General features: G+C 44.8%; 1 protein-coding gene and 1 non-coding gene across 2 annotated transcripts; one reads left to right on the plus strand and one right to left on the minus strand.

Annotated features, from left to right (window-relative positions):
• Window positions 1–6,978: 6,978 nt before the first annotated feature.
• On the plus strand, window positions 6,979–24,738 carry EBI3 (Epstein-Barr virus induced 3). Its single transcript, XM_087952791.1, is given in 8 exon segments — window positions 6,979–7,090; window positions 12,662–12,738; window positions 15,069–15,314; window positions 17,468–17,582; window positions 20,521–20,549; window positions 20,552–20,692; window positions 22,590–22,753; window positions 24,499–24,738. Coding segments are annotated over 7 exon segments (918 nt in total). The 5' UTR covers window positions 6,979–7,090; window positions 12,662–12,668; the 3' UTR covers window positions 24,652–24,738.
• Window positions 13,458–13,528, minus strand: TRNAG-UCC (transfer RNA glycine (anticodon UCC)). Its single transcript has one exon. It is a non-coding gene; the product is annotated as a tRNA-Gly (tRNA).
• Window positions 24,739–26,469: the final 1,731 nt, after the last annotated feature.

The raw sequence follows: 26,469 nt of genomic DNA on the forward strand, positions 1-26,469 counted from the left end.
TCTGGTGCATAATGGAGTGATTCCCATATCTTTCTTGTCAGGGTTATGAGAGATATGGTGGTCTCTCATGAATGAAGACACTGAGGCAGTCGTCTTGAAGCCAAATCGGGATGAGAGCCCAGGGCAGGCTCTGACACCCTCTTTTATTAGAAGCAATCTTTGTTAACGTTTGCAATTTTTTGTTAGTGTGTTGTTACAAACTCATTACATCACACAAAATACCATATGAGAATACAAAGCTGTAAAGTTTAAGTTTGCTACAATTCTGGGTAAGAAGTGGCAACATTTCGACCTTGTCCTCGCCTCGTGTTACAAACAACTACCAGAAGGCCCGTTGTCCTTGCACGCGCCCGAGGAAACAGATAGCAATTCCCACATCTCCTCTGTTTTTCTTTTTTTTAAAAGACAGGGAGTGTTTTAGTTCCAACAGCAGCCTTTGTTAGGCGCGTAGGCAAGAGTGCTGTGTATGCTGATGTTATCCATGGCGTTCGTGACTTCTTCGACCATCACAAACATCTTGTCCTCGTCTGGGTCATCACAGGTTGGCTCTCCCATTTCGTCTTCGGATGGCAGTGGTTCATATGTGTTAGTTATTTGTTGATTCCAGAGAGCCATTACCTGTGCAGTGGCTTTTTTCTCAGCCAAAAGGGATAAACTGTTAGAAATAGTGCGTACAAAGATAGGTAATACACAAGGCAATATAATACATCCTGCAGCAATCATACCAATAAGCGCTACAATAGCTTGCAAACCAGGTAATTTTGGAAACCAGGATCCAAACATGTCTCTAAAATCAAGACCATTGCATGTTTGTACAGGTACATGTGCAATCTTGATCATTCTATCAGTGATTTGTTGGATAACTTTTCCACTATCATCTATTTCAATACAACAATTACTAAGATTAAATTTTCCACACACTCTTCCTTCTTTGGCAAGAAGATAATCTAACGCCAAACGATTTTGCATGATATATGTTCTAGACAATGCACTTCCTTTAGCTAGTGTTTTCAAAGCAAGAGCAGTTTCATTGGTTATAATTTCTAATACAGCTTGCAACCTTATAATTCTATTGAGCATATATATGTGGGGGTATGGTACCCCCTTGTTTCAGGTAAGTGAGTGTACAAGCAAATAGGATTACATTTGTCAGTGGTACATGAAGTAGAGCTTGATTTAACAGTGATATTAATATTTTGAGGGCCTCTTACTTGAGCAGAGTCAATAGGTGGGGTGTATCAGTAGTTGTAAACAGTGGTGGCCCCCACGTTAGTCCCGGACACCTTTTGGAAGAGATATTTCCTTTCCTGTAGATAAGATCTTTGCCAGCTGTGTGAGCCGCAGGTGACTCCTGCAGTGTCGTTAGGACCTTGGCCTTTGTTGATGGCAAAACAAGCATCAAAACACACAGAAGTGTTGGTAACCCCCCGAGTGACATTATGGGTAATGTACCCATTTTTTGCTTGACTGGTTGAGAACATTGAGGCAAGGTCAGAGCTGGATCCTCCTTTGTAGGCATAGACATACAGTGAGGCGGTGATGGGCCCCACAGCCTTTGGTTCGTAGCATTGGATACCTTGTTTGGTGTAGCATCGTGCATATTGAGTGTTGTTATGCAGACAAGGGGAGACTGTCATGGAGTTGCACTCAGGCTTCAAAGTATGATAGATCAGGGTGGACTGGGTCTTCGTTCCGCTGCGAGTAGTTTTGATGCAGGCATCACAGGAGGATGGGGTGGCTGTCGTATTGGCAGGAACGATGTGGAAACCCAGGAAGCAAATGATGAATGCAGTGGGCAGCTTCATGATGCTGATGTAGGCAAGGCTGGTTTGGGTAGAAAAGGCCTTACTTGTCGTCCAGGGACCCAGATGGTGTTGTTGTTGTCAGCGTACCCTCGTCCCCAGGTTATAAGTTCAGCAGGACCTTTCCACTGAGGATCTGGAAGCTGATACCGTTGGTCTGGGTTCAGGATGAGGCGAGGAAGCGAAATGACGTGATGCTGCTGTGCATGGGGGGGATCCGGACTCATTGAGGAAGTTAAGAGTAAACAAGCAAACATTCAATGCATTCTGGAGTCCTGGCAACCCTGTGATATTTTTAAATTTGAATTTAAACTGTCTGGCCAAGGCTTTTTTGTTTTGATGAAAATAACTATGACTGTCCCAGGGTGTTTGTTGTGAAAGAATCATGCAAGAGATGGCGCTGTCTGCGGTTGCAGCTGCAGCTGCCGCATCAGCCATATCATTGCCTTCCTGGAGAATTCCTGGGAAGGGTTGGTGGCTGCGAATGTGTGCTACAAAGAGCGGGTGCTGGTGCTGTGCAACAAGGTGTTGCAATGTAACAAAAAGAGAGAGAAGATTTTTAGAGACAGAGACTGAAGTGAAGGATAGGCAGTAGTTGAAAGCATTTTATGCGTATGGAGTTAGTACTTCGATGAAATCAATCTGTGTTCTCTGGAAAGGCCAGCCCATCAGGGGTTGCCCTCCCATTTCTTTTTTCCTTGCTACTTTCTTGTTTACTTTCAAACATACTTTGCATTCACAGAAACCACCTTCACCCCTTCTCAGTTTCCCAACTCATCTTTCTCCTTTTCCTCAGGTTTCCAATCCTAACAACTCACATTTCTGCGCAGACCATGAAGGAAGGGAGGGAGCCCTTTTATGACCTCCCCTGCTCCTATCATGACTGCAAATCCTGATTTCCTCTTTCCTTCCTCAACCCTGCTTGATCCATCCACAAACCATCTCTCTCCTTCCTTCAAAGGAGTTTCTTCCAGATACTCCTCACCTTTGTCATCAGATCTACTTGCAACAAACAATCATGGTCCTCAGTTCCCACGATTCTGCAAGCCTTTAGATAGTCCGAGAGGGAAGCCCCCCCTCGGGCAGATAGAGGCTGCAGAATCCTCTTTCAATCCTCATTTGCATTTTCAACAACCAGTTTTAACAGACTAAGAGATTTTTTAGGAGTGTTGAGGAAGATGTATCCATTCTAAGATAAGGAGGTTGCTAGTGTGCTGAGACTTTTGGGTTAATACAGCAGTAGGTAAGGAGGGGGTGTATTGAGCAAGATTAAGGAAATAGGAGCATTGTTGTGACATCGGTTGACCCACCTTTTCTGCATAATGTGCTATATGTCCTGGGTGATTTTTAATTGATGATCTGTAATGGTAATTTTATCCCCTGGAGTGGTTCCTCCCTTTAACACATCAAACAGGGGGTTGAGCATGTGTGTAGTGATGCCAAAATAGGGACGGGTCCAATTAAAAGCCCCTAAATATTGTTGTAATTGTACGAGGGATGTCTACACAATGGCATCACGTGTGGATGGACTGAAACTTGTATATCAAAATTTAAAAAAAGAAAAGCAAGAAGGGAAAGGTGTCCTAGGCACTCTTTTCCAATATTTTACAAGGAGAAGAAGAAGCAAGGGAGAAAGGAAGAGATGAGAGGCCTTAAGCAAAAGTTCTCCAGAGATAATAGACAAATTCCACTGAAAAAGGGATTTCAGAAAGGCACACAAGACCGCACTTCTACACCTGCATCCAGAAATAACCATAGAAAACTGGAAACAACATGCAATTCAAAATGTGACAAAACACTCAGTATAATCTAGTGAAACCTTTGCCAAGAAAAGGAGTACTGTAATGAAACAATGATTTAAGACATGGGATGTGGGGGGGAAAAACAATCCCGGAAAGCATAAGTGTTCCCACAAAGGCATGATATCTAACCAAAAGGGGTAAAATGTTTAAGACATAAATGATTGTCAACATCAATGATTAGACTATGTTATCCCAGCGAAACCTTTTGTGAAATGAGAGATCTGAAGTAGGAGAAGGGGGAACACTGCAATGAAATAATGATCTATAATATGTGATGTGGTTTAACTGAAAAGCAATGCACCAAATGTTCAAGACACAAATGAACATCAACACTAATGAATAACAATACTGCACAATTTCAGAATGCACCAGATAGAATCCCAGTGCAAATTATGTGTTCTATATTAAGTATTACAAATATAGGGGAAAGAGTTAAAGGCATCACACTCCATTCAGTGCACAGGAGAAGTTTTTCTTCAAAGAAGAAAGATAAATGGATAGCTGGAAATAGAACAAAGAATAACAAACTATGATTCGAATTGAGAGGAGATAAACAAAATAAAACCGAGAAAATTCAAAAGAGAGGAGAAGCTATGTAGAAAATTGAAAATGCCAATAAGATGCCAATGGTATGCAAAATGCCAATGGTATGCAAAATGCCAATGGTATGCAAAATGAACACGAATCTGAATCTGTGTCTGTACCAAGAGTTTTGACCTGGGACTAAGCAACTTTCAGAAAAGAGATTTTTTATGCTTTTATGTTTTGTGTTTCTGTGTATCCATGTTCTGCATGTCTTTAAAAATTAACAAAGTTTGTTAAAAAAAGAGAGAGGCTGAGAGTTTTGAGGAAGGATAGAGCAGATCGGGAACCACAGAGATTCCTTTGAGAAGGGCATGAGGGTGAGATTGTAAGAGCAGTTTTATCGGAGAAGAAGAAGGCAGAAGGAGGAAGCTGTGTGCTGACAGAGATGGGGAAAGGATATGAACACATCTTCTGCCATTGATAATTCATACACAGTGGATGGTATATGGGCAGCCTTGGGAGAGGGGCTAGCTGCCGGCCCCTCTACTGTCGAGCATCTCTGCTGGCGGAGGGCTTTGCTGCCCCCCCGCCGGGGCTCGACATTGTGATTTAAAATGACCAGGCTTCCCACAATTGTAACAATTACCAGATGGTTTATTACCTCTGGTGATAGCTGCAGCCATCATTTCGGAAGTGTCTAAGGAGGCTTTACTGAGGGGTTTTTCAAGAGAGCCCCCTCTTTTAAAAAGGAAAAAATTTCGTTTGGTTGATTCTCTTAGTTCCTCAATGTGCAATTTCTGGTCCCGAGAGAATCCTCCACCCATACTCACGAGGGATCCACGGCGATCGCCTGCGATCGAATCAGGGATGAGGTATACCAAGGCTATGCCAGCCGATGAGTATGGATGGTCCAAAGACGTACCACCTCGCAGATGATCACGTCGGGGTCACCAGTTATGGTGGTCTCTCATGAATGAAGACACTGAGGCAGTCGTCTTGAAGCCAAATCGGGATGAGAGCCCAGGGCAGGCTCTGACACCCTCTTTTATTAGAAGCAATCTTTGTTAACGTTTGCAATTTTTTGTTAGTGTGTTGTTACAAACTCATTACATCACACAAAATACCATATGAGAATACAAAGCTGTAAAGTTTAAGTTTGCTACAATTCTGGGTAAGAAGTGGCAACATTTCGACCTTGTCCCTCGCCTCGTGTTACAAACAACTACCAGAAGGCCCGTTGTCCTTGCACGCGCGCGAGGAAACAGATAGCAATTCCCACAAGAGATGTCCTAATTAATTCATGAGCCTTGAGCTAAGTTTCAAAAGAAATCCAATTATTTATTAGGAGCAACATGTCACCATTTTCCCAAGTACACTCTGCTCTGCCCCACATAATTTACTGCCCACCTATGACCTTGTTTCCCCCTTCCTCCCAGGGTGTGTCATAAATCACATTCCCCAACTGAGCATTTTATACAATCTGGAGAAAGCTATGCGTGGAATGTGCTTCTAATCGTAGCAACCGAGCTTCTCCATCAGTTCTCCCCCTTTCCCCCCCACTCCCTGCCTACGGCAACTCAACAGCAGGCCAGGAATGCTTTACGAGTTGACATTTCCTTTATCTTTCCCTCATTCCCTTTTTCCTTCCATAAATGGGAACACCAGGAGAGGAGAATATTTTTTAGCTCAGGGTTGAACTGTGGGGTCCTTGGTGCTCTCTCAGCTTGGTGTTTTTCTAGCAGGCGTTTCGTGACCCAGCTAGGTAACGTCATCAGTACTAGTGAGTGTGGGATTTCCTCCCTGTTTACATATAGTATAGAATAGTCCTTGACTTAAAACCCTTCGTTTAGTGACCGTTCAAAGGCACTGGAAAAAAGGTCACTTATGACCGTTTTCCACACTTTTACTAATGTTGTGGTCACGTGAGCAAAATTTGGATATTTGACAAATGGCCTTTTTTAGGGTTGTCCTCCTTTAGAATAAGGATAGAGATCATGCCAAGAGCATTGCTCCCGATATTTGTATGACTTTTAGATAAACCGTCTTATAGAATCACAGAGCTGGAAGGAATCTCAGAGGTCTTCTAGTCCACCCCTCTGCTCAAGCAGGAGACCCAATACCATTCCAAACAACTGGCTGTCCAGTCTTTTCTTAAAACCGTCCAGTTATGGAGGACCCAGAACTTCTGGAGGAAAACTGTTCCACTGGTTGATGGTTATCTTAATTTAGGCAAAATGTCTGCGGTCATCAAGTCTCAGTCATCCAGGTCATAGTTGTCTCAAAGGTATAGAATGCACAATAGAGTAGAGTAGCGTAGAGTAGAGTGGAGTGGAGTGGAGTGGAGTGGAATAGAATAGAATAGAATAGAATAGAATAGAATAGAATAGAATAGAATAGAATAGAACAGAATAATGGAATGGGATGGGATGGGATAGGATAGGATAATGGAGTGGAGTGAAAAGGAATGGAACTCAACAGAACAGAACAGAATAATAGAATGGAACAGAACAGAACACAGAACAGAATAGAATAGAATTCTTTATTGGCTAAGTGTGCTGGGACAACAAGGAATTTGTCTCCAGTGCAGAAACTCTCAGTGTACATACTCCATTCCATATCAAATAACAATAACAACAATAATACAATAACTACAATAATAACTATAATAATACCAAAACAATAAACAACAGTGGCAAAAATGCAAGACCCAAACCGCATACGAGTGACCCAAAAACTTAGAACGGCAACTAACCGGACACCCAAACGCTGCACTTTGGCAGGGATTTGAAGGGATGTTTACTTTCCAGCCAGAACGAGCGTTCGTGCTCAGCATGTCGAAATGAGCCTGTTGCAATCCTGGGCCTTCGCCAATCGTCCGGTTTTTGGGACTGTCCTGTTTTTCCTATGACGAAAGGCATCGCTAGCCCCCCTGCATGTACGCTGGACCGAGGCACGTTTTAAGGTAAGGAGCACTCTCTGGAAGGCCAGCCTTGGGTCAGGGGGGGCAGTGCCACCCACCAACCAAACGAGAGAAAACAAGATTTTAAAAAAGGCTGATAGGAACAATGCAGTCCAAAGGAAACCAACGCAGTCCAAAAAAAAAATTAACTCTGAAGCTTTTGAGCTGGGGAGAGCAAATTCCATTTCTTTAATTCAGTGTTATGTTTCTTCTGCGAGACCGTAAGTTATTATTATCATCGATTATGCAAAAATTAGATGGAGAAAAATAGCTTTTCCTTCCTTCCTGTGTCCTCCGTCTCTTTCCTTCCCTTTTTCTACTTCCTCGCAGAGTTTTTTTTTCCTTCTTCCTTTCCCTTCCGTCTCTTTGTCTGGCGCTACCAATGTTTACTTCTATCCTGCCTTTATTATTTTTATAGCTAACTCAAGGAAGTGAACATATCCAACACCCCTTCCTCCTCTTATTTACCCCACAACACTAGAAACTCACTTGTCTCCTAGTGATTGGCCCAAAGTCACCCAGATGGCTTTCAGCGTTAAGGCTGGACTATCAACCAATCAGTCCAAATAGGGCTGGAAGGGACCTTGGAGGTCTTCTAGTCCAGCCCCTGCTCAAGCAGGAGAATCGATATCATTTCAGACAAACGGCTGTCTAGTCTCTTCTTGAAAACCTCCAGTGATGAAGCACCCACAGCTTCTAGTGGCAAGCTGTTCCACTGGTTAATTGTCCTCACTGTTAGGAAATTCCTCCTTAATGCCAGGTGGCTTCTCTCCTTGGTTTCCATCCATTGTTTCTTGTCTTGCTTTAGAGAATAATTTGACCCCCTTTTCTTTGTGGCAGCCCCTCAAATACTGGAAGGCTGCCATCATGTCCCCCCGAGTCCTTCTTTTCTCTAGACCGGCCAAACCCAAATCCTGCAGCCGTTCTTCATATGTTTTTGTCTCCAGGCCTTTAACTGTCTTAGTTGCTCTTCTTTCCACTTCTTCCAAAGTCTCAACATCTTTTGGTGATTGGCTCAAAGTCAACCAGCCAACTTTCATGCCTAAAGCGGGACTAGAACTCTCCGTCACCTGGTGATTGGCCCAAAATCACCCAGCCAAAGTTCATGTCTAAGGTGGGACTAGAACTCTCCGTCACCTGGTGATTGGCCCAAAATCACCCAGCCAAATTTCATGTCTAAGGCAGGACTAGAACTCTCCGTCACCTGGTGATTGGCCCAAAGTTATCCAGTCAAATTTCATGTCTAAGGCGGGACTAGAACTCTCCGTCACCTGGTGATTGGCCCAAAGTTATCCAGTCAAATTTCAGGCCTAAGGTGGGACCAGAACTCACTGTCACCTGGTGATTGGTCCAAAGTTATCCAGCCAAATTTCATGCCTAAGGCGGGACTAGAACTCAATGTCTCCTCGTGATTGGCCCAACGTCATCCAGTCAAATTTCATGTCTAAGGCGGGACTAGAACTCTCCGTCACCTGGTGATTGGCCCAAAATCACCCAGCCAAATTTCATGTCTAAGGCAGGACTAGAACTCTCCGTCACCTGGTGATTGGCCCAAAGTCACCCAGCCAAATTTCATGTCTAAGGCGGGACTAGAACTCTCCGTCACCTGGTGATTGGCCCAAAATCACCCAGCCAAATTTCATTTCTAAGGCGGGACTAGAACTCTCTGTCACCTGGTGATTGGCCCAAAGTCACCCAGCCAAATTTCATGTCTAAGGCGGGACTAGAACTCTCCGTCACCTGGTGATTGGCCCAAAATCACCCAGCCAAATTTCATGTCTAAGGCAGGACTAGAACTCTCCGTCACCTGGTGATTGGCCCAAAGTTATCCAGCCAAATTTCATGTCTAAGGCAGGACTAGAACTCTCCGTCACCTGGTGATTGGCCCAAAGTTATCCAGCCAAATTTCATGTCTAAGGCGGGACTAGAACTCTCTGTCACGTGGTGATTTGCCCAAAATCACCCAGCCAAATTTCATGCCTAAGGTGGGACTAGAACTCTCCGTCACCTGGTGATTGGCCCAAAATCACCCAGCCAAATTTCATGCCTAAGGCGGGACTAGAACTCAATGTCTCCTTGTGATTGGCCCAACATCATCCAGTCAAATTTCATGCCTAAGGCGGGACTAGAACTCAATGTCTCCTCGTGATTGGCCCAACGTCATCCAGTCAAATTTCATGTCTAAGGCGGGACTAGAACTCTCCGTCACCTGGTGATTGGCCCAAAATCACCCAGCCAAATTTCATGTCTAAGGCGGGACTAGAACTCTCCGTCACCTGGTGATTGGCCCAAAATCACCCAGCCAAATTTCATGTCTAAGGCGGGACTAGAACTCTCCGTCACCTGGTGATTGGCCCAAAATCACCCAGCCAAATTTCATGTCTAAGGCGGGACTAGAACTCTCCGTCACCTGGTGATTGGATCTCCCAGCCAGCATTTGTGTCTTAAGGCACGACCTGAACACAGTCTCCTGCTTTCTAGACTGGTGCTTTAACCACTAGATCGAAACTGGCTCTCTATCAGATATCAAATATCTGGGTATCCCAACTCCCATCGTTCCCAACCAATGCATTGCAACTCCAAAACTTAAAATTCCCAACTTTACCTGGAACTTACACTTCAAAACATAAGACAGGGAGTCCCAGATTTGTGAAGCAAGACCCCACCTGACTCTGCCCCCCCCACCCCAAAAAATCCATAAACAAATACAAGTGAAAAAAAAATGGCATGAAATACAACTGTCAATCAGTGAAAAGTTTTTTTTTTTTTTTTAAAGACTTAAATGGCTACAAGAGGAAAAGTTTGCATGGATTTTAATTTTTCTGGCCCACAAGCCCACTTCATTAGGAGGAAGGTTGGAAGTTTTTTTTTAAAAAATCCCAAATATTAGGGAAGCGTAAAGACCCACACAAACACTTGTGTGCACGCAGGTGACCTACAGTAAAAGAGACTTTGCACATCTGTGTTTGTCATTCCGGATGTTTGTTATTGCAGCTGCAAACGTGGAGAAAAAAAAGTGGGGGGGATTTGAATCAATTTCCTCTTGCGGGAATTGGCTGCGATTTATGGGCAACGCTTTTAGAGGGAAGCTGTAAATAAGGATAACAGCAGGGAGCACAGATAAAGCCAAAAGAGAGAAATTTCGCTTTCTCTTGTTGGAAGAAAAATATCCTTCTGGGTTCAATTCCAAGCGGGGGAAAAAGACCCTGGAAACATGGAGGCTGTTTGGAAGGTGTTAGATCTGGGGTGGATCGGTTCGAAGGAGACGCGAGACCAGTCTAGTGAGTTCAGCTCTTTATTCAGGTTAAGAACAGTCTGAAGAAACACAAGCCGCGGCAGCCTTCATATAGGGCTGGCTCGCGGCTGGGCGGCCAATGGCAGTTTGATCTCCCGCGATCGCACAGCCAATCGCGGCAGATTCCTAGCGCTCCAATCATGGCCGGGTTTCACCAATCAGGTCGCTGTCCGTCCGGACCAATCAGGTGCGAGGGTTTGGAGTATGCTAATATAGCACAGAAGGTTTAATGGTGGACAGGTTTGGACACATGGCTTGAAGCTCCAAAGTGAAAAGGATGATCCCGTGCTTCAAGATGAAGGAAAAGATCAAGAAAGAGGCTGAGATGCTGAGAGTACCTGGGTTTTATAACCTTTGTTGGGATTCGAATTGGAGCTTGTATTCTGATTGGTTGTCAGACTCCCAGGGGCAACTCTGTAGCCTGTCCTGAGTTCCAGGCTTGGTTGAGCCTTGCTGGATGATGGTGCGCTGAAAAGGGCTTTTGAGCAATTGCTATAGCTCTACCTGGAGATCTTTGTTATGTAAAGTATTCTGGCCCAGGCCTTCATGGCCCACCCATTAACAAAGGTGGGGTTAAGTTTCTGCTTCTGAGTTTCTACTCTTTTTAGAGGAAATATTCTGCCTTTTTAATATTTCCCAGGATATTTCAATTTTCTAGGAGGAGGGGTGGGTGCTAATTTCCCAAACTCTGGTTAAAATAAAATAAAATAAAGAGTTGTGATTTTTCCAACTTAGCCTCGACTAACAGATTTCCGATGAGTTCTCCAGAACTCATCAAATTTGCAGATGACACCGATAGGCTTAAGATACAGAAGGATCTTGAGAGATTTAAGCGTTGGGCCCCTTTTAACAAAACGAAATTAAATGGTGAGAAAAGTAAGGTTCTACTGTCAGGGTTCCAACCAATCCGCCTTCATTCAAAACAAAAGTCTTCTAGCCGCGTCTTAGAAAAAGTAAATTGGTTTATTAGAAATGGCCATGTTGGCGCGTGGCTGGGTGCAGCCAGTACTAAATCACATCATACGTTCCACTCCATGGATGTGACTTCTCCAATAGGACACAACAGTCTCCCAAAGTCATCCATCATGCTCTCCATTAACCTTCTTATGCTCCAACAATTTTGGGCTGCCGAGTTGATTATCTAGGCATTTCAAGAATGCCTTGTTTTTCCCCCACTCCCTTTTTCTGGCAGCTAAAAAGACCAATCTTTTTTAGTTGACATCTACATTTAGGCAAGAAAAACCAAAGGCGCAGGTACAACACAGGTGGTACCTGGCTCAATAGTAGCAACTGCGAGAGGGATCTTGGAGTCCTCGTAGACAATCATTTCACTATGAGCCAGTTGTGCGTAGCAGCTGCCAAAAAAAGCCAGTGCAGTCCTAGGTTGCATTAATAGAGATCGAATCAAGACCGCAATGAAGTGTTAATCCCACTCTATCATGCCATAGTAAGACCACGCTTAGAATATTGTGTGGGGAGAAATATCCATCTGGTTCAGTTGCAAGACGGGAGAAAGACACCGGAAACAAGGAGGGTGATTGGAAAAATGGTTTGATGATGAACAGTACCACATGGGTTAGTGGTTCTGGGCAGCTGACCACATGGAGTGGAGAATGGAGGGGGGAGTTATACTTTCTTTGGGCTTTGCACTTGAGCTTCCTGTTCCTGTGCAAGAACATGTATCCTACTGGCTGTTGTCAGATACCTATGTGGGGCCATGTAGGGGTCAAAGCTGGCTCTAGAGGCAAAAGAGGACATGTGAATCCTAGGTATTTGTCTGAGCTAAGTTTGGTTGAAGTTTGGACTGTTCCGATGCAATGAAGGGGCTTGTGTTCTGAAAGGGTGTTGGGCAATTCCTATTGTGGCTAAATGGCTTTCACCCTGTTTTGGATCTTGAGTGAGGGGCTAATTCTACCAAGTTCAGACTTTGCAGCAGGGAATTTCAAAATACCCTGTCTTGAATGGATTACCAAATCTGCATTTCTAAAAGCTGGCTTCCTCAGTTTCTGCTTGAGGGGCAGGGAGATTGGGGCTGCTTCCTGCCTCTAAAAAAAAGAACATGTTTCTCCATTTCTCATTTAGGGCAATAGAATATTCTGCCTTATTCCTCAAAATATTCCATTCTTCTAGGAGAAGGGTGGGTGGGTGGGTGCTGGCTTTCTATAAGTGCATCCAATTTTGGCCACCACGATATTAAAAAAAAAAAAAGATGTTGAGACTCTGGAAAAGAGCGCTAAGAAGTTTTTAAGCGTTTCTTTCAAATATCTCTGTCCCTCACGGTCAAGATGCAGTGGCTCCTCATGTTCCTGCTACCTGGGCTCATCGTCCCTGCAAGTTCCGCTTGGACCAGCGAAGGTAGGACTTGTGGGAAGCTCAATTATTTGCTTTGCGTTTTTATTTTTATATTTTACATTATATTTTATTTTATTATGTTGTCATTATTTTCTTGCTTGGGAAAACAAAAAATAGTGAAGCCTCATGAGAACTAGCACCTTGATTTGCATGGTACACTTGGTCAAAGTCTCCGTGCTTCCATCTCACTTAAAGCAAGAGAGCCAAATCTCTAGATCTAAAATGATTGATTGGGGGAAAAAAATCCTTAGTACTTCTAAACACGACACCTGAGAAGGAATCTGGGCCTGCAGCTTGGATGTTGTTAGATGGTTCCTCCTTGCCCCCTCCCCTCTCATTTCTCTCTCTCTCCCCCCCTCTCTCAATCTCTCCCTCCCTCTCTCTCTCTCTCTCTCACACACACACACATTTTCTCTTTCTCTATCTTGTTTTTTTCTGTCTTATTTTCTGATTTTCTCTTTCTCTCTTTTTTCTCCCTCCCATTTTCTCTCTCTCTCTCTCTCTCAATCTCTCTCTCCCCCCTCTCTCTCTCATACACACACACACACACACACACATTTTCTCTTTATTTATTTTATTTTGTCAAGCGATGATTAGATAACAGGTAAACATGGTTATGAATACATAAAATGGATATGAATAAGAAAAAAAAAGAAAAGAAATAATAGGACAGGGACGGTAGGCATGTTAGTGCGCTTAAGCACGCCCCCTAAAAACAACTTTGCGTTGGCCGGGAATCGAACCCGGTCAACTGCTTGGAAGGCAGCTATGCTAACCACTATACCACCAACGCTACTTTAATGCTACTTCTTTCTCTCTCTCTCTCATTTTCTCTCTCCTCCCATTCTCTCTCTCTCTCTCTCTCTCTCTCTCTCTCTCTCTCTTACACACACACACACACATTTTCTCTTTCTCTCTCTATCTCATTTTCTTTCTCTCTCCCTCATTTTCTCTGATTTTCTCTTTCTCTTCTCTCTCTCATTTTCTCTCTCTCTCTCTCTCACACACACACACATTTTCTTTCTCTCTCTCTTTTTCTTTCTCCCTCATTTTCTCTGATTTTCTTTTCTCTCTCTCTCTCTCTCATTTTCTCTCTCACTCTCTCTCTCTCTCACACACACACACATTTTCTCTTTCTCTCTCTCTTTTTCTTTCTCCCTCATTTTCTCTGATTTTCTCTTTCTTTCTTTTTTCTCTCTCTCTCTCTCTCATTTTCTCTCTCTCTCTCTCTCTCACACACACACACATTTTCTCTTTCTCTCTATCTCATTTTCTTTCTCTCTCCTCATTTTCTCTGATTTTCTCTTTCTCTTCTCTCTCTCTCTCATTTTCTCTCTCATTCTCTCTCTCTCTCTCTCTCTCTCTCTCTCTCACACACACACACACATTTTCTTTCTCTCTCTCTTTTTCTTTCTCCCTCATTTTCTCTGATTTTCTCTTTCTCTTCTCTCTCTCTCTCATTTTCTCTCTCTCATTTTCTCTCTCTCTCTCACACACACACATTTTCTCTTTCTCTCTCTTTTTCTTTCTCCCTCATTTTCTCTGATTTTCTCTTTCTTTTCTCTCTCTCTCTCTCTCATTTTCTCTCTCTCTCTCTCTCTCACACACACACATTTTCTCTTTCTCTCTCTTTTTTTCTTTCTCCCTCATTTTCTCTGATTTTCTCTTTCTTTTTCTCTCTCTCTCTCTCATTTTCTCTCTCTCATTTTCTCTCTCTCTCTCTCTCACACACACACACATTTTCTTCCTCTCTCTCTTTTTCTTTCTCCCTCATTTTCTGATTATCTCTTTCTCTTTCTTTTCTCTCTCTCTCTCATTTTCTCTCTCATTCTCTCTCTCTCTCTCACACACACACACACATTTTCTCTTTCTCTCTCTCTTTTTCTTTCTCCTCATTTTCTCTGATTTTCTCTTTCTTTTTCTCTCTCTCTCTCTCATTTTCTCTCTCATTTTCTCTCTCTCTCTCTCTGAGAGAGAGGGGGGGGCAGGGGCTGGGGAATTCTGGGAGTTGAAGTCCACACATTTTAAAGTGGCCAGTTTTGAAAAGCATTGCTTTTAGAAAGGTTTTTAGGATTTATACCAGGGGCCTTCAAACTTGACAGCTTTTAAGACTTGTGGACTTCAACTCCCAGAATTCCTCCTCCAGTCATGTTAGCTCAGGAATTCTGGGAGTTGGAAGCCCACAAGTCTTAACCCTTGCCAAGTTTGAAGACCCTTGATTTGTACCATGGTTAAGCAAACCATAGTTCAGGATAACCCAGGCTATTGCTATGCTAAATGCAGAATGCGAATGTTTCCCTCCCACCTCAACCATGGTTGCTTCTGGACCGCAGCAGAGCCCATCGACCGCCTGTATGCCCGACTCGGGGCCACCACCGTGGTCTTGTCTTGCCCTGTACCTGAAGGCGGATCCCAGGTGGTATGGAAAAACCACGTGACCCCGGAGACCGTTTTGAACGGGGTGCAGAAAGATGGCAGCCTCATCTTGCGGAATGCCAGTTCGGCCCAGGAAGGGGAATACAGCTGCCAGGATGCCAGCACTGGGCAGACCCTGGGAAGGATTCACCTCCGGCTGGGCTGTGAGTGAGAATAGCAAGCCCCAAAGCCTCCCTTACCCAAATGGAGCCATCCGAGACTATGATGCTGCAATTCCTTCCTTCCTTCCTTCCTTCCTTCCTTCCTTCCTTCCTTCCTTCCTTCCTTCCTTCCTTCCTTCCTTCCTCCCTCCCTCCCTCCCTCCCTCCCTCCCTCCCTTCCTTTCCTTCATTTCTCCCACTTTTCCCTTCCTTCTTGTCTCCCTCTTTTCTTTCCTGCCTTCCCTTCTCTCTCTTTTCTTCATTCCTTCCTTCTTTCCTTCTTCCCTCCCTCCCATTTCTTTTCCCTTCTTCCATCCCTTCCTTCCTTCCCTTTCTCCCATCTGTCTGCTTTCCTTCCTTCTTCCTTCCTTTCCTTCTTCTATTCCTGCCTCCCTTTCTATTCTCCCTCCCTTCTTTCCATCTTTCCTCTTTCTTTCTCTTTCCTTCCTCCCTTGTTGCTCTTTTTCCTTCTTTCCTTCCTTCCCTCTTTCTCCCATCTGTCTGCTTTCCTTCCTTTTCCTCCTTCCTTTTCCTTCTTCTATTCCTGCCTCCCTTTCTATTCTTCCATCCTCCCTCCCTCCCTTCTTTCTTTCCATCTTTCCTCTTTCTTTCTCTTTCCTTCCTCCCTTGTTCCTCTTTTTCCTTCTTTCCTTCCTTCCTTCTTTCCTCCCTCCCTCCCCTCCTTCCTTCCTCTTTCTTCCATCTGTCTGCTTTCCTTCCTTCCTCCTTCCTTTTCCTTCCTCTATTCCTGCCTCCCTCTCCATTCTTCCACCCTCCCTCCCTTCTTTCTTTCCATCTTTCCTCTTTCTTTCTCTTTCCTTCCTCCCTTGTTCCTCTTTTTCCTTCTTTCCTTCCTTCCCTCTTTCTCCCATCTGTCTGCTTTCCTTCCTTTTCCTCCTTCCTTTTCCTTCTTCTATTCCTGCCTCCCTTTCTATTCTTCCATCCTCCCTCCCTCCCTCCCTTCTTTCTTTCCATCTTTCCTCTTTCTTTCTCTTTCCTTCCTCCCTTGTTCCTTTTTCCTTCTTTCCTTCCTTCCTTCTTTCCTCCCTCCCTCCCCTCCTTCCTTCCTCTTTCTTCCATCTGTCTGCTTTCCTTCCTTCCTCCTTCCTTTTCCTTCCTCTATTCCTGCCTCCCTCTCCATTCTTCCACCCTCCCTCCCTTCCTTCTTTCCATCTTTCCTCTTTCTTTCTCATTCCTTCCTCCCTTGTTCCTCTTTTTCCTTCTTTCCTTCCTCCCTCCCTTCCTCTTTCTCCCATCCATCCATCCATTCACTTCCTTCCCTCCCTTCCTGACAGTATCTCTTACTTTAAGTTGTGTGGACCAGTTCTTAAAATTCCCCAACCAGCATGGGGATTTCTGGGAATTGAAGTCAGCACATCTTAATATGGCCAAGTTTGAAAAACACTGATTCATGCCCTCAAGGGATCCCCTTTTGTGACTTTCTGACCTGCAAACCCCAGATTCCCTTGACAGCCATGTTACTATCTTAACAACAGCAGTGATTCCAGAGGTGGCATTCAGCAGGTTCTGACCGGTTCTATAGAACCGGAAGCGGAAATTTTGAGCCGTTTGGAGAACCAGCCAATCCCACCTCTGACTGACTCTGCCAACCCCATCTCTTCTCTGCCTCCCATTGAGTCCCAGCTGATCGGCTGGGTCTCCTTTGGTTGCCCTGCACAGGAGAACGGAGCTGGAAAGCAGGTTAGTGGGGTGGGGAGGGAAGGGGGATTTTGCAGGATATCCTTCCCCTGCCACGCCCACCAAGCCACGCCCACCAAGCCACGCCACGCCCACAGAACCGGTCGTAAAAAAAAATTGAATTCCCACCACTGAGTGATTCACTTAACAACTGTGGCAAGAAAGGTCATAAAATGGGCCAAAAAATTCACGTTAACAACAGTCTCGCTTATCAGCAGAAATTTGGGGCTCAATTTGGGGCCCATAAGTCCAGGACTACCTGTAAAACAGGGGTGTCCAACCTTGGCAACTTTAAGACTTGTGGACTTCAACTCCCAGAATTCCTCAGCCAGCAAAGCTGGCTGAGGAATTCTGGGAGTTGAAGTCCACAAGTCTTAAAGTTGCCAAGGTTGGACACCCTTGCTGTAAAGGAAGAGGGGATGCAGGTGTGTCTCACCTTTTTGGCTTTTGCCCTGCAGATCCTCCTGAGAAACCATCGATCCATTGCAGGTCCATCAGCTACCCAGTGGTCAATTGCTCCTGGACTTTGGAAACGGACAGCCTTCTGCCTACCTCTTTCTTTGCCAGCTACAGGTAAAGCAGCAAAGGTGTTGGAGGATACCTACGTGCCCAGGTGGTTATTTAAAAAAAAAAGCCGTAAAGGTCTTAGAAGGGTGCTGAAGATGGAACTTTTGAGGAAGACTTTGGAGGCCTGATGAGTTTGGGTTTCTAATTGTATTTATAATTTTGATGGGATTGTTTTTGTCTGCTCATGAGCGGCTGGGAATCGTTGCAATTGGGAGGCTATATATTTGAGAAAAGAAGGAGGGAGGGAGGGAGAGAAGGAAGGAAGGAAGGAAAGAGAAAATGAATAAGAGGAAGGAAAGAAACAAGAAAGGGAAAGAATGAAAAGGATGGAAAGAAAGAGAAAAAAAGAAGAAAAAGAATAAAAGAACGAGAGGAAAGAAAAGAAAGAACAAGGGAAGGAAGGAGGGAGAAGAGGAAAGAGGAGGATGGATGAGGAAAGGAGGAAGGGAGGGAAGGAAGGAAGAGAACAAGGGGAAGGAAAGAAACAAGAAAGGGAAAGAAAAGGGTTGAAGGAAAGAAAAAAAGGAAGGAAGAAGAGAAGGGGGAGGAAAGTAAAGAGGGAAAAGGAAGATGGAGGGAGGGAAGGAAGGAGAAAAGAACAAGAGGAAAGAAAGAAACAAGAAAGGGAAAGAATGAGAATGGAAGAATGGAAAGAAAGAGAAAAAGGAAGAAGGAAGAAGAGGGAGGAAGGAGAAGAGGAAAGAAGAGGAGGGAAGGAGGAAAGGAAGGGAGGTTATCCCTCAAGTCAAACATGCATCCCTGTAGTTTTCTTGTCATTATAAAGATGTACCAAATCCTTTTGTGACTGAATGATTTGATGGTTAATCAATTCTACAGTTTCAAAGAACTGAAGATAGCGAACCACATAAACCAAATCCCAACCCCTTAAACACCAGGTCAAAAATTTGGAAGGGACCTTGGAGGTCTTCTAGTCCAACCCCCTGTTGAGGCAGCAAACCCTGCTATACCATTTCAGACAAGCTCCATTGATGGAGCATTTACAAGTTCTTGAGGCAGGTAGTTCCACTGGTTATTTGTCCTCACAGTCAAGAAATTCCTCCTTAATTCCAGGTTGCTTGTCTCCTGGATGAGTTTCCATCTGTTGCTTCTTTGTCCTGCCTTCTGGTGGTTTGGAGAATAGCTTGACTCCCTCTCCTTTGGGGCAGCCCCTCAAGTATTGGAAGGCCGCTATCCTGTCTCCCCTAGTCCTTCTTTTCATCCGACTAGACCAGGTGTCAACCACCTGTGGCTCTGGAGCCACATGTGGCCCTCTGCTGTGGCTCCCTGTTGGGTGATCTCACCACTGGCTGGCCCCGCCTCCCGCCCTCCCTTCCCAGTCACTCCTTGCCTGGCCTGAGAAGGTAAAACACACACACACACACAAACAGAAATGAAAGGGAGGGAGGGAGGGGCAGAGAGAGATGGAGGGAAAAAGAAAGTGAGCCAGAGAGAGGGGGAGGGAGGGAGAGAATGAGAGAGGGGAGAGGGGGAGGAGGGAGAGAGGGAGGGAGGGGAAAAGAGAGCCAGAGAGAGAGGGAGGGAGGGAGAGAATGAGAGAGGGGGAGGAGTGAGAGAGAGAGGGAAAAAGAGAGCCAGAGAGAGGGGGGGAGGGAGGGAATGAGAGAGGGGGAGGAGGGAGAGGGAGGGAGGGAGGGAGGGAGGGAGGGAGGGAAAAGAAAGTGAGCCAGAGAGAGGGGGAGGGAGGGAGAGAATGAGAGAGGGGAGAGGGAGGAGGAGGGAGAGAGGGAGGGAGGGAGGGAAAAAGAGAGCCAGAGAGAGAGAGAGGGGAAGGAGAGAGAGGGGGAGGGGGAGGGAGAGAGAGGGAGGGAGGGAAAAGAAAGTGATCCAGAGAGAGAGGGAGGGAGAGAAAGAGAGAGGGGAGGGAAGGAGGCAGAGAGAAAGGCAGAGAGAGAGAGGGGAAAGAGAGCCAGAGAAAGAAAGAGGGAGGGAGAGAATGAGAGAGGGAGGAGGAGGAGGGAGGAGGGAAGAGAGACAGAGGCAGAGAGAGAGGGGAGGGAGAGAAAGAGAGAGGGGGAGGGAGAGAAAGAGAGAGGGGGAGGGAGAGGCAGAGAGAAAGGCAGAGAGAGAGAGGGAAAGAGAGCCAGAGAAAGAAAGAGGGGGAGGGAGAGAAAGAGAGAGGGGGAGGGAGAGAAGAGAGGGGGAGGGAGAGGCAGAGAGAAAGGCAGAGAGAGAGAGGGAAAGAGAGCCAGAGAAAGAAAGAGGGGAGGGAGAGAAAGAGAGAGGGGAGGAGAGAGAGAGAGGGGGAGGGAGAGGCAGAGAGAAAGGCAGAGAGAGAGAGGGAAAGAGAGCCAGAGAAAGAAAGAGGGGAGGGAGAGAAAGAGAGAGGGGAGGGAGAGAAAGAGAGAGGGGGGGGGAGGCAGAGAGAAAGGCAGAGAGAGAGAGGGAAAGAGAGCCAGAGAAGGAAAGAGGGGGAGGGAGAGAAAGAGAGAGGGGGAGGAGGGGAGAGAGAGGGAGGGAGGGAGGGAGGGAGAGAATGAGAGAAGGAGAGAGGGAAAAAGAAAGAGAGCCAGAGAGAGAAAGAGGGAGGGAGACAATGAGGGTGAGAAAACACTGGGAGCCACAAAACCTGGGTAGGCGTGGCAATGGTGGGGTCATGTGACTGGGTGGGAGAGACACATGATCTTGGCCACGCCCACCTAGGTTTTGTGGCTCCCGGTGTTTTCTCTTCTGTGAGAAACCGGTCCGAATGGCTTCTTTGAGTGTTGAAGGTTGCCGACTCCTGGACTAGACCTACCCAGTTCCTGCGAGCATCCTTGGTATGTTTTATCCCCCAGCCCCCCCCCCCACCCACGAACTGGATTCAATCCACACTGACTTCTCCCCCGCCGTGGTTGCAGTCACCGAGACCCCCGTTCACACAACCCTTAACCTGCCGCCCTATGCAGTGTGCATGTCTGAACCCAGATTTTCCTTGTGGACGCAGGCACGGCTTAAGGGGAGACGTCCACCAGTGCAAACCCCCGTTGCAGGGAGCCACAGCTGCAGTATGACTCTCTTGCAGATGTTCTCCACCGATCCTTACGTGCTCAACGTGACAGCTGTCAATCCGCTGGGGACAGCCAGCGATTTCTTTCTGGTCTCCCTGGATCAGATCAGTGAGTTTTACAAGGATTTCTCCCTCCTATATACCCTACAAGGGACGTTTTTCTGCAGTCGTGGAGTGGCAGAGGTCGAAGGGGTGGCTAAGATGCTGAGCTTGTCAATCAGGGAAGCTCGGGGGGTTCGAATCCCCAGCATCGCTGAGCTCCCAGGACTTGTTCCAGCTTCTGCCAACCTAGCAGTTCGAAAGCACATTAAAAAAAATGCAAGTAGAAAAACCGTGTTTTTCAATCTTGTCAGCTTTGAAGACATGTGAACGTCAATAGAGTGGTCAATGTCTGGAATACTCTACCCGACTCTGTAGTTTCTTCCCCAAACCCCAAAAACTTTAACCTTAGACTGTCTACTATTGACCTCACCCCTTTCCTAAGAGGTCTGTAGGGGGCATGCATAAGCGCACCATAGCACCCTGTCCTATTGTTTCTCTTATTCTTCTTTTATTTTTCTTATATGTACCCATTTCATGTATTCACAACTATGTATACACTTATACTTATTATCTTGTAAACAATTGGCAAATCAAATAAATAAATAAAATAAATAAATTCTATGCTGGGAGTTGAGGAATTCTGAGAGTTGAAGTCCACAGGGCTTAACATGGCCCAGGTTGCGAAACGCTGGATTAGAGCATGTAAAAAAAGGATTATGGGTGTTCCTAGGAAGCATGGCCGAACTCAAATGCCAGCCTTTTATTTATTATTTACTAGCTGGATACCCGTGCTTCGCTGCGAAACTATGTGATCAGGCTTAGTTTTGGGAGAGGAAAATAAGGGGGAGAAAATTCTGCCTCTGCCTACCACCATCCATCGGTATTCATCTGGCTAATGTCCTGTCAGTGTGTGAAAGAGTTGAGGGCTGTTTGGAAAGTGAAACAGTATTTGTGTGAGCAAGGAGCGTGGGCGTGGCTTAGCTCAACTGTTCTGTTCTGTTCTTAGTTCAACTGTTCTGCTTGGTGCTGTGAAAGTAAAACTGAACCTCCTCTCCTCTGCTTGTGTTTTGCATTTGGAAGAGATTTCTTTTCAGGTGGGGAGGGGGAGTAGAACTCCTTAACATCAGAGCGTGTTAATAATAAATATGAAATATTAATACTCTTGATGGTCATTTGGAAAAATCCTTTCTTACTGAGCACCTAGAAGCCAAGAGGAACATGCCTGTTAAGTTTCAAGTTTGTAGGCTTTACGGTTCTGGAGATTTTGTGATGATGCGTGAGGGGTCTTTCGCTTTTATATATATATATATATATAGATTGATTGATTGATTATTTGCTTGATCGCCCTTGGGGATCAGACGTCATGGATTGCGAATAAGCCAACCGACGTAAAACAGATAGAAACACTTTGTCCTTCTCTTAGGAGAAGGTCTGACACTTTTATGGCACATGGATTAGTAGCTGCAATAAGGTTATTTCTCATATCTTGATGTGACCCGCTTTTATTTTTTCCCCCCCATTACAAGTAGTCCTTGACTTACGACCGCAATTGAGCTCAAAATTTCCCATTGCTTAATAGAGGGTTGCTCAGTGAGTTTTGCCCCATTTTGCGACCTCCCTTGCCACAGTTGTTAAGTGAATCCCTTAGGCTGTTAAGTTAGCAACACGGTTGTGATGTGAGTTGGGATTCCCCATGGATTTGGCTTGTCAGAAGGTCGCAAAAGGGGATCACGATGTGACCCCCGGGACGTTGCAACCGTCATAAATAGGATTCCGTCGCCAAGCATCCAAATTTTGATCACGTGACCATGGGGACGCTGTGTGGAAAAACGCCCATAAATCGCTTCTTTTCAGTGCCATTGTAACGTCAAACAAACGGTCACTAAACGAGCGGTTGTAAGTCCAGGACTACCCTGTATTGGCCATTTTGGGGCTGGTTTAATTCTCTTCTTCCCTTTTCTTAGTCCAGCCAGACCCTCCAGAAAATGTAACGGTCTCCCCGATCCAAGGGAAGAAAAAAATGTTGCTTGTACGATGGGAGGCTCCCAGCTCCTGGTTATATCCTGAATATTTTCCCCTGCAATATATCATCCGTTATTCGAGAGATGGATCAAGGCTTAGCCGAACGGTGAGTGCGGGAGATGGGAGTCACTCCAGGTAATGGTTACGTTAATTGGATTACCTTATGTCTGAAATAGAGTTTCCTGCCTAAGCACGGGGTTGGACTAGAACACCTCCAAGGTCCCTTCTAACTCTTCTATTCTATTCTATTCTATTCTATTCTATTCTATTCTATTCTATTCTATTCTATTCTTTATCCCATCTATATTCTCTTCTCTTCTACTCTACTCTCCTCTCCTCTATTCTATTTCCTTCCCTTCCCTTCCCTTCTACTCTACTCTATTCTAATCCATTCTATTCTAATCTATTCTCTTCTCTTCTCTTCTACTCTACTCTACTCTATTCTAATCCATTCCATTCTAATCTATTCTCTTCTACTCTACTCTACTCTACTCTACTCTACTCTACTCTACTCTACTCTACTCTACTCTAATCCATTTCATTCCATTCCCTTCTACTCTACTCTCTTCTCTTCTCTTCTCTACTCTAATCCATTTCATTCCATTCCCTTCTACTCTACTCTACTCTACTCTACTCTACTCTACTCCACTCCACTCCACTCCTCTACTCCACTCCACTCCACTCCATTCTCTTCTCTTCTCTTCTACTCTATTCTCTTCTACTCTATTTTCTTCTCTTCTATTCTATATCCTATCCTATCCTATTCTTCATTCCAATATTTCTATTCTATTCCATTCCATTCCATTCTAATTCTATTCTATTTTATTCCATTCCATTCCATTCCATTCTGTTTTATTCCATTCCATTCCATTCCATATCCTATATCCTATATCCTATATCCTATATCCTATTCTATTCATAGCCTGAACTTCTGATCTGAATTTCTCTTTTTTTTTATTATTATTACTTTTTTGCCACAGACGTAGTCCTTGACTTACGGGTAGAATTGTGACCATGATTTCTGTTGCTAAACAAGGCAGTTTAGCGAGTCACGCCTGATTCTATGACCTTTTTTGCCATGGTTGTTAAGTGAATCATGCAACCATTAAGCGAATCTGGTTTTCCCCACTGATTTCGCTTATCAGAAGCTGTCTGGGAAGCTCACACATGACGATCACATGACCCCGGGGTATTGCATGAGTCATACAGGCAGTCCTTGACGTACAACAGTTCGAATGGTGACCATTTGAACTTAAACAGCACTGAAAAAAAGTGATGTAGTGACCGTTTTTCACCATTACGACCATTGCGTCAGCCCCACGGTCACACGATCAAAATTCAGACACTGCATTTACAATGGTTTGGTATATGATCCCCATTTGCAGCCTTTTGACAAGCAAAGCCAACGGGAAAGCCAGATACATTTTTTAAAAAAACAAAAACAGATTAACAGTGTTGGAAGGGACCTTGTAGGTCATCTAGTCCAGCCCAAGCAGGAAACCCTACACCATTTCTGACAGATGGCTGTCCAGTCTCTTCTTGAAACACAACGTCCGAAGGCAGGCTGTTCCACAACCATGTCACTAACTTAACAACTGCAGTGGTTCATTTAACAATCGTGGCAAGAAAGGAGGTAAAGTCACTTAACAACTACCTCGCTGAAGAACAGAACTTTTGAGCTCAATTGTGGTCGTAAATCGAGGACCTTCTATAAATACATCCCAATTGCCAGGGTGTGAAAACCAGTCATATAAGTCACGTTTTTCAGTGCCTTTGTAACATCAAACGATCACTAAACAAACGAATGATTTTAAATCAAGGGCTAACCTGTATTTTTATTTGTTTCCCCAGACCAGGCCTATCGAGCGAACTTCCTTTAACCTCACCGGGATCCGTTCTGGCGTAACCTACCACATCCAAGTAGCTGCAAAAGACTTCCTGGACAATGGGGAATACAGCGCCTGGAGTCTTCCGGCCTCTGGCGCGTCCTGGGAGCCTGAGTGAGGGCCAAAGAGGATGGACTTTGTAATACTTGAAACATGGTATTTGTAATACTGCTGCGCTGGCTAATTACACATAGGTTTTCTTGTATTTTAAATTGGCTTTTTCCATTGTATGTATGTATGTATGTATGTATGTATGTATGTATGGTATTTAGCTTGTTCGGGATTCTCCCACGTCATTATAGTTGTGCTATAATGACATGGAAAATACCCGAACAAAGCTGAATACCATACATGTAAGTACTGCGAAAACTTAAGAAAACATATATATGTATATGTATATGTATATGTATGTATACATTTGTTTTCGTAGATTTTCATAATGGGTGTTCAGTGTTGGATATTTGAAGGAACCAAATTAATATCCAATACTGAACACTCCAGCAAGAGAATAATCAAGGAAGCCATCGAGATAGAGAAACACCCCCATAACATGAATAGACGGGATGATACCTCCTGCCTACCAGACATCTGGAAGCTAGCCCTCACCAACAAACGAGTCCCAGCCACAAAAACCAACACCAGACCCAAAATAACATGGGACACCACCGCCAATCCCCCTCATTAGACCCAGGCCCAAGCCCATCCTATAAACGAAGGACAACCACCATCCAGAAAACAGACCACAGCTGCTTTGCCAGCTGTCGCACCCCCCAACCTGAAAACCAAACAAGCTGACACACGCCAAGAACACAGACACAGGCCCCAAACTCGAAGCCAGACTAAAACCCAGAATGCTACATCACAGCCACCCGCTCAGGACATCACATCAGAAAACTCAGGAAATTATACCACAAGAACTCAAGAAGTTGCAACACAGCAAATGACCCAGGATATCACAGCACAAGACCAAGAACACCACAGCAATAAATCTCACAAGGTCATCACACAACCCATTACCCAAGCCGTTACTACATAGGAGGCTAATGGAAAAAAGATCAAAACACAAACGACCCCGGAGATTACAACACAGGACTCAGGATACCACAACAAAAGAACTCGTAAGCCCATCACACAACCCATTACCCAAGCCATTAAAACACGAGAGGCTAATGGAAAAAAAACAAACGATCCAGGAGATTACAGCACAAGATCCAGGATATCTCCACAACAAAACTCACAAGGCCATCACACAGTCCATTATACCAACATCAACTCCATCAACCAATCAAGAGGTAGCAGCGCAGACAACCAGCCCAGCATACCAGCCCCCATCACCAGTATTTATAGAGAAACTTGAAATTTGGTACGTATGTTCCTCTTGGCTTTTAGGGGCTCACTAAGAAAGGATTTTTTGAAATGACCATCAGAGCATTAATATTTCGTATTTATTATTAACACACCCTGATGCTAAGGAGTTCTACTCCCCCTCCCCACCTGAAAAGAAATCTGTTCCAAATGTAAAACACAGAGGAGTTTCAGTTTCAGTTTTACTTTCACAGCAACAAGCAGCTTTAGTACAGAACAGTTGAGCTAAGACACACCCACGCTCCTTGCTGTCTCCTTGCTCACACAGCAAATACTGCTTCAGTTTCCAAACAGCCCTCAACTCTCTCACACACTGACAGGACACTAGCCAGACAAATACCAATGGATGATGATAGGCAGAAGCACAATTTTTTCCCCTTATTTTCCTCCCCAAAAACTAAGGCTGATCACATAGTTTTGTAGCGAAGCAAGAGTATAGAGCTAGTTGCTAATACTTTCCCATAAACCTTAACCTTCAAGAAAAAGCCTCTTTTTCAGAAACGGACCAATTTGTTTTTAGCTCTTTTCAAGCTTCCATGAACAAAGAAAATAGTGAAGCCCAACCTTGGGA

Source organism: Notechis scutatus, chromosome 1 (assembly GCF_049901735.1).
Source record: "Notechis scutatus isolate UNSWTSFEM ecotype Mainland chromosome 1, rNotScu1.2, whole genome shotgun sequence".
In the NCBI taxonomy this organism is placed as follows: Eukaryota; Metazoa; Chordata; class Lepidosauria; order Squamata; family Elapidae; genus Notechis; species Notechis scutatus.